This window comes from Pteropus vampyrus, unplaced genomic scaffold (genome assembly GCF_000151845.1).
Source record: "Pteropus vampyrus isolate Shadow unplaced genomic scaffold, Pvam_2.0 Scaffold617, whole genome shotgun sequence".
NCBI lineage: Eukaryota > Metazoa > Chordata > Mammalia > Chiroptera > Pteropodidae > Pteropus > Pteropus vampyrus.
Window position 1 is genome coordinate 187,814 of NW_011889398.1, and position 8,209 is coordinate 196,022.

Sequence of the window (8,209 nt, forward strand, 5' to 3'; positions counted from 1 at the left end):
GGTTTCCATTCCCAGAGGGATAACCTCCCTTCAGACCTCTGTGTAAGTGACCGTACAGGCAGCTCTGTCCCTGAGGGTGTTTTGCCTGAGGACTATGAGGGGAATCCGTTCTCCTCCCATGATACTCCAGCGAGTGATATGCACAATGCCAGAGACATGCAGAATCCCATTGGTTGCTTTTTTTGTCCTATGTCCTCTCTGAGAGGAAATAGGGCCAAGGGCTCCTGCCTCATATGTTCTGCTTTTTGTTTTGTTTTGTTTTGTTTTGTTTTCATAAATTAGGCATCCACTGTTGAGATGGGAACTGGGAAAGAGCAGCTACATTTTTTAATAGGCAGTTACATTGTTTGTAAGAAAGTGCCACAGCATAAAGTAACCTCAGTGGAATTGGTCATAATCAAGGAAATATTTTATATCTTAATTTAGTGTTTCTCAAGGTCTGTTCCATAGAAATTTTGTTTGGGGAGATAGCAACTAAGTTTGGAAAATACTGTATCCTTCTCTTGGAAAGTCACAATTCATGTTAGCATGTTAAAGATTCTGAGAAACTCCAGAGTAAAGAAACCCATTTAGCTTTTTATTTTGTCTTTACTGTATTTTAATATAATATATTTATAAAAGAATATATGTAATATGTTAGAAAGTAACCCAAGAACTGGAAGGTTGCCAGTAATGTGGATCTGTGTTTCTAATTAATATCTCTTATCTCCCTACAACAGGTAATCACAATCCGAAATTTTGTGTTTAGTTCCCTTGCTCTAGTGGGGGAGAGTTGTATTTTTGTCACTTACCTATGTATTTCTAAACAGTGCATTATTTAGTTTTGCTCATGTTCGACCTTTATAAAAATAATGCACTTTTTTCACTCAACATCGTTTCTAAGACTCCTCTGTATAGTTCCACGTGACCGTGTTCACTGGTTTTTCATTTCAGTGCTGAGTAACATTCCACCGTGTGGACACACCCAACTGACTTCTCCATTCACCTGTCCATAGACGTTTGAGTTGTTGGTTTTCTGTTTTGTTTACTATTACTGTTGTTTCTGTCAAAGAGCGGCAAGAAGTGTGAGTCAAGGATAGTGACAGAATGTTATGATTACGGCGTTTAGGAGCAAGAGGGGAGATATTTACTGAGTAACTGCTTTATACAAGGCAGGGGCTAAAATACAAAGAAAAGATGTCCTGGTCTTTGCTGATCTGTGGTTCAGTGGAGGAGTCAAATTTGTTTTCTCAAATTAGGACATGATTAGTCTCAGAACTCATGAAGGCTCAAAATGAACACGACGCTTCTTTTGAAGTGTCCTTTTTCATATAGTTTGGGGGGATTTTCAAGGATAGAATTAAATAATTTCACTGATAAGTACCTTAAAATGTGTTTATCTCAAAATTTAAAATGTTCCTTTATGAAAAAATAACATAAAATTGTTATGCATTTTTAAAACAAAATACCAGACCTCAAAGAAAGATGTGAGCTGGTAAACCAATGTGGACTATACCTTCAAGACTAAGAAATTCATTCTCTTTTGTTGTTAGGGGTTTTTAGGTACAAAAGTTCGAGAAGTGCTGATGTATGTAAGTTAAATAAAATGTGTCCCAAATAGAAATAATTAATTCTGACAGAGTAATCAGGAAATGCTTCACAGAGGAGACAGCATACGAGCTAGTCCTTAAAGAATAAGTCGAATTTCCACAGGAAGAAAGAGCATTCAAGGGTGAGAAAATAGCATAATTAAGGACAGGAAGGGATAAAACAGGTACGGCACGTCTGAGAAATAATGAGGATTTCTCTGCGGGTAAAATGTACATCCAGAGAGGAGCAGGGCGATCCCTGGGTATGAGACTGCTCGTGTTTTCGGACATAGATGTTGAACGCTGGCCTTTTTCCTTGCTCCTGATAAAATTGCCGTCAGGTATTTGGGAAGAGTTTAGCATGATAGGTAACAGTTAAGCTGGGGTCTTCTTTAAAAAATATGAATCTGATTCATGTATTCATTCAGCAAAAAACTCAACATCTGCTTTATACTAAGGACACACAGATCAAGAAGATATTACTCAAGGTGACGCTAAAAGCTAAGACAAGCCATTTAGAAGAGAACTTCCACAGCTCCTACTACTGCTAGTATCCTCTGCCTCCCATCTTGTCACATCCCCTCCCCTCTCCTGCTCCAGGGTATCGCTCCAAACTCCATATCAGTTTTTCCTACTCTACTGGATCATTAACAGAAGCATAGAAACATGCTATTTCCCCGCCATCTTTAAAAACCCTCTATAATCTCCTAACTCTGTCCGGGGTCTATACCATTTCTCTGTTCTCTTTTATAGCAGAATCCTTCAAGAATAATTTATATTCACTGCCTCTAATTCCTCTCCTTACATATTCTTTTAAACCACATTTTCTTTTAAACCTCACCTCTTCTCTTAAGCCACCCGACCCAGGCTTTCACCCCAGTCCCTCCCCAAAATTGCTCTTGTTGTGGTCCCCAGGGACCGCCATGGCTAATCCCAGAGTCAGCTTTTAGCAGAATTTTTACTTGACCTGTGAGCAGCATTTGACACAGTTGATCAGTCCCTTCACTTTGAGACACTTTTACCACTCAGCCTCCGCAAACTGTGCTCTCCTGGTCCTCCTCCCTCACTGGCTGTGCCTTCTCTGTCTCTTTTGCTCATTTCTCCTATTTCTGGAATCCCTGGAATCCTGTCCTTAGACTCTCCCGGTCACACTCCCCTCTATCTCCTTCCTTAACCTCTCGAATCTTATCTCTTACTACCCAACGCCTTATTCAAGTCACGCCGGCCACACCAGCCTCCTTCCTGTTCTCTCAGCGTACTAGACCTTGTCCCCTTGAACTTGCTGTTCTCTCGGATACACGTTCCATTGCCTCATTCAGGTCTTGGGTCAAATGTCAGTTTCTCAGTGAGGCCTTCCTTGACCACTGGATTTAGAACCCCACACCACCACTGACACCTCTAACTCTTCTTACCCGCTTTACTTTTCTCCATAGCATTTCTTCATCTAACGTACTACAGAGAAGCAGCGTAGCATCATGGTTAAGAGAACACACTCTGAAGCCAGATTGTCTGGGTTTGTATCCCAGCTCTGTCATTTTTGAGATATAAGAGCTTGACTTCTCTGTGCCTCAGTTTCTTTGTAAAGTGGGATAATTTCTCTCTCATTAGAACAGTACTTTCCATATAGTAAGTGATGTGTGTCTACCATTATTATTGTTGCGTTATCATTATTATATTCTACTTACTAATTGTGTTTATCTTCCATCCTTTCCCATTGGAATATAAATGCCATGAGGAAAGAATTTTTTTACTTTATTATTATATTCTCAGCTCGAAAGAACAGTTTCTGTCACACAGTAGGCGCTTAATAAATATTTGTTGATCAAACTGTTATCTCTGGGAAGAGTAATGGGGAGAATAATAATCAAGAAAGATTTGAGTTCTATGTGTACTATTTTTAAATTTATACGAAAGAATGTATTTGTGTAATGCTTGCGCCCTCAAAAAACTCATAGGCTTATGTCAGAAATGGACGTGTAGGCAAATGAATTCCTCGAGGAGTGATCATGGAGACCTGGGTTTTAAAAGATGCAGCGTTCCACGGGCGAAGTGCCGGGGGATGGCGCAGGCTTCCCGGCGAAGGGAACACGGTGTGCCAGAGCAAATAATGGTAGACACACATCACCTACTATATGGAAAGTACTGTTCTAATGACATAGAAATTATCCCACTTTACAAGAGCAAAGAGGAGTGAAACGTGGTGGTGAGAGGAGAGTTTTCAGTATTTTGAGTTATTAAGTTTCGTCCTATCCTTCTCTCTCTTCTATTCCTCTATTCCAGTGTCTCCAGCGTAAAGTTCGGCTATAATTAGCTTATTACTCTGTTAAGACAGATATCTCAGGGTCTTTTTCTCATTATTGTCCCGAAAGTCTTTTTCTATTTTCCTACTTCCTAGACATTCTACTCATGTTTTTCACTGCAACACTCTTCAGATTGATTCTAGATTCCTTTGCTGTAGTAAGGAACTCCCGTGTAATTTCCGTCTGTGGACTACAGTGGAAAAAAGAGGAGGATGGAGTTTTATCATAACGTATAATTTGGTTTAGGAACACAGTTGTTCACTCAATCACTTTAGTAATTAAAATTTAAGATCTTGTGTTAGTCTCTAGTCCCTTACCGAAGACATAAAAGTGAAGAAACTTGTTTTTCAGTGTGTGATGCAAGACTTTTTGAAGTTGACTTTTAAAAAGGGCTTTTTCTGCCCACCTTCCTTCTTTCCATCATGTTGGGAAAGCACCCTTGATGACAGCACAAACCAAGACAAGCAATGCTGTTAGCTGCTAGGTTAGCTCCGAGTACCGTCTCTGCTTATAGCATGCCTCACGCTGAGTTACGACTGTGTGTCTGTCTGTCTGACTGAGAGCCCCTTAAAGGAAGGAGGCATAACAAGTGTTCATTCATGCATCTCTTTGGGAATGGATGCTCAGTAAACACTTGTTAAGTTGAAGTGAGCTGAATCGAATTGGATTATAGTACCACAGAAGGGGACTTTTGAGTTTGCTTTTTAAGTGAGAATGAGTTAAAACAAATCTAGAAAAGAAAATTCATTCTCTTTTGTTGTTTTTAAACATAGTCTAAATTTGGGGCACAGATACCAATATGTTCATCGCCCATAATTGTTAAAGCTTTCTGCAGTGACTCAGCAAAGTCCCCAAATAGATACTTTTTAAAAAGTCACAATGGCCCTAGGAAACAAAATTAGGCTTAGAAAATATAGTGTTTCCTCTGCAATGGAGATGTGGGGTCTGTTGATACACAGTGGAGGATCTTTAAGTGTAATGTCAGGAAAGTTACTCTTTTCCTTTGCACATATAGCAAAAATCACCTGGTAAATTCTTACAGTTTCCCAGCACGTGTTTCATTCTTACCAAAAGCCATTTTTTTGATCTCCAAGTGTTTCCAATCCAACTGGTCAGAAGAAAGCCAGGCCAGACAGAGGTGCCTGTTTTTCCACAGAGGAATAAATGATCTTAGCGTCTACTTCCTTCCCTCTACTTCACCATTTTTTCCTTTGCACAGGAGTTTGGAATTTAAATCCTCTAAGCCCAGAATCTTCCAGGTCTAAAACTACAAAACAATGGCAATGATAAGGCACCTGGTCATTCCTCCACCCTTCCATGTGTTGTAGATCCATCTCCCCAGAGTGAGTCCAGCATACTAAAAGCACTGCCCACAGCACTCCGATGTCATAGAGAAGGTTCTCTTGACAATGGATAGCTATTTTAATTAATTCATTTATTCAGTATACGTTTATAGAGTACCTACTAGGTGTCAGCCCCTTTGCTAAGCCCTGGAGATTCAAGCCAAATAAGTCTTAGTCCCTACCCTAAGGAGCTCGCAGTCTATTTTGATGACAATTATATGTAGAGGACTTAGTTCATCATGACACAGTGCTAAAATAGCACTAAGACGAAGTGATAATAGTGATGGGCGTGATTAGTTCAGTATGGAGGAGCTTGGGAAGGCTTCGCAGGAGAGGTGACTTTTAATCCTCAGCCTTAAAAGATAAAAAGGATTTCACGTGACAGAAGGGTAGGCTATCATTTCAGACAAAGGGCATAATGACAGCTAAAGCATTAAGGTCTGAAAGCTCACAGCATGTTTAGGGAACAGTGAGGTTGGGCATGAATGTCACACAGGCTGCGTGGCAGGAGACAGAACCAGACAAGGGAGAGGTGGTGCCGTGTGGTGCTGAAGGGCACGGCCTCTGGAGCCTGGGTGTCAATCCCGGGTGTCAATCCCCGCTGCGATACTCACTAGCCATTGTGCCCTTGACAAGTTAATTAACCTCTCTATGGTTTGGTTTCTTCGTTTTTTAAATGAAGGAAATAGCATCTACTTCACACACACACGCACACGCAGCTTAAAACAGTTCTTGGAACAAAATAAATACAAGTATTATTATTAGGTCACATTATAAAGGACCTTGAGTTTTAATCTATACATTATTCTATAAGCAAAAGCAATGCTTTAAAGCTAAAGAGGGGAGAGTACGCAATAGGATCTAATCTCTATTTTAGAAAGTTAACTCTGGTGCCACTCCGGAGAGCAGACTGGATAGACACTGGGGCACAGTGCGACTCCCAAGAGTACACACAGATACGGCGCCACTGCAGCACGCTTCCGGGTTAATACAGTAGCCTCGCCCTTCAAAACTCTGAATGCCTAACTAGAAATTTCAATCTTGAAATAATAGTCCTAATAGATCTAACAAGTTTAATGCTAAAAAACACGGCGAGAACCCTGGGGAAGAGCACGAAGGGCTCTCCTAGTCTGGATGTCCTAGTGCTCAGCAGATGCTTCTGTTCTGCTCCCGAGTATCAGGCCGGCACCTCCTGCACACTATTCCTGACGTCCGTCCGTCTAGTTAGATGTCACGAGCAAACTATTTTATTTTGGAGGTGCTTTTCTTTTTTCCTTTGGGTAACCTCGTATCTACTGGTCAGTTTCCTAGAGGAAGTTCTGGCTTCTGGGCTGCACAGCCGAAGCAAGGAGAGCTCCCAAGTTACGTCGAGGTCAGCGAGCAGAAGGTGAAATGGTGATGGCGTGGCGTGGCTTCTCCTCTGGACTCGCTGCAGGCCTTCCCGCTGACCAGAGGCGTTGCGGAAGAGCCTGGGGTTTCGTGCTTGTCCTTATAACCCACTCTCCAGGTAGCCTGCTGATTCCTGAGCTGGTGGCACAGACATCAAGACTCCCAGTGATGAGTTGAGACGTCTGAGCCCATCCCAGCCCACTTTTCTCGTGGTTCCTTTATCAAATAAATAAATAAATGTATTTCTTGTATTTAATAGCACAGTCACTTCCGTTTCTGATTAATTTTCTGGGGATCTTACTTGAGAAAAGGGTTACCAGAGCTCAGAGGAGTTTTATAAAGCACTCTTTTGACGCTCATGCTACACTCGCCTCCTGACCCCTCTCTTTTCATTAACCACATTCCTGCACAACTCATTTCTGAAAACTCATGTTTCTGTAGAGAGCCGTCCAAAAATTGTTTGTCCCTACGTTGCAGTTTTCTGTGGCACTGAGAAACCATGTATGACTACAATAAAAATCCATTTTGTGAAAAGATACAAGTGATTTGCTTTTGTTTCTTTGGGGTTAATAACTATTTATGGGACTTCATGAGCTGAGGCGTGAGCTGGCTTTGCACCGAATATGGAGAAGGCATTGCCTCTACCCAAAGGACATTTAAAGTGTGTCAAGGCAAAAATAAATTCTGATGTCGATTTCACTTCTGAAAACAATGGAAAGTGATGATGTCACTAGTGTCAGGAAATTTATGATGTCCTCAGATCATAGCCAAAACACCATAGAACAATCCCTCCCTGGTTCTCTGTTAAGTCCTTTATGTTTTTGTACCTTTTATGTTGATAAACATTCTCGAGTGTCAGACAGCCAAGGCTCAAATCTATGTCACAGTTATGTGGCTTTGGAAATGGTATGTAAGTCTTTTTATGATTCAGTTTCCTCATCTATAAGAGTAATAAAGTACCTTCCTCAGAGGATTGTAAGAGTTAAATGAGATAATGCATATAAGCACTTAGAACATCTAGATGCCCAATGAAATGGACTAATAGTAGTAAATAGGATTGATTCCTGATCACCACACAAAATGACTGGATTCCTGTCAACACTCCCACTGCACTCACCAGCAGTTTAAGAAATAGAGGGAAAAGCTAAAATTCCTCTCAGCTCTCAGCCATTGTTTTTTGACCTTACACTTACGTGAAGCCCTAGGCTTTTATCTATATTATAACTAAGGGCTAAGATCTAAATTCTCTCTTTTTTTGGGGGGGGGGGGGGGTTGTTGTTGCAGTCCATTTAGGTACTTTTTAAAAAATTCTTCACCTTTTTTATAATAAAAAAAAATGATACAGCCTTCACTTAGAGGGGCAGTATTTTAAATACAACATTTACAAGTTACATAGTCTTTTCAAATATACTGAAACCTCCCTCCTCCAGGTGAGATTACTGTGCTTCCCTCCTTGGCAAAATAACTCTTTGGGAAAAGAAGAATAAAAGCAGAGACTTTTCTTGTATCATTCTCTTCATTATTCGCCTGCAGCCATTGTGCCTACTCAACTAACAATATCAAGAAGTCTAAGAAAAGAGCCTTCCCCCTTCAGGATGTTTGATGCCAG

The 8,209-nt window shown here is 40.8% G+C and overlaps 1 protein-coding gene across 1 annotated transcript in view; it reads left to right on the forward strand.

Moving 5' to 3' along the window:
* VPS45 (vacuolar protein sorting 45 homolog) overlaps nt 1-7,138 on the forward strand; it is a 49,918-nt gene extending 42,780 nt beyond the window's left edge. Inside the window, exon 14 of the mRNA XM_011384684.2 lies at nt 6,515-7,138. Coding sequence (XP_011382986.1) covers nt 6,515-6,602 — 88 coding nt within the window. The 3' untranslated portion in view covers nt 6,603-7,138. The remainder of the gene's footprint in view (nt 1-6,514) is intronic.
* Nucleotides 7,139-8,209: the final 1,071 nt, after the last annotated feature.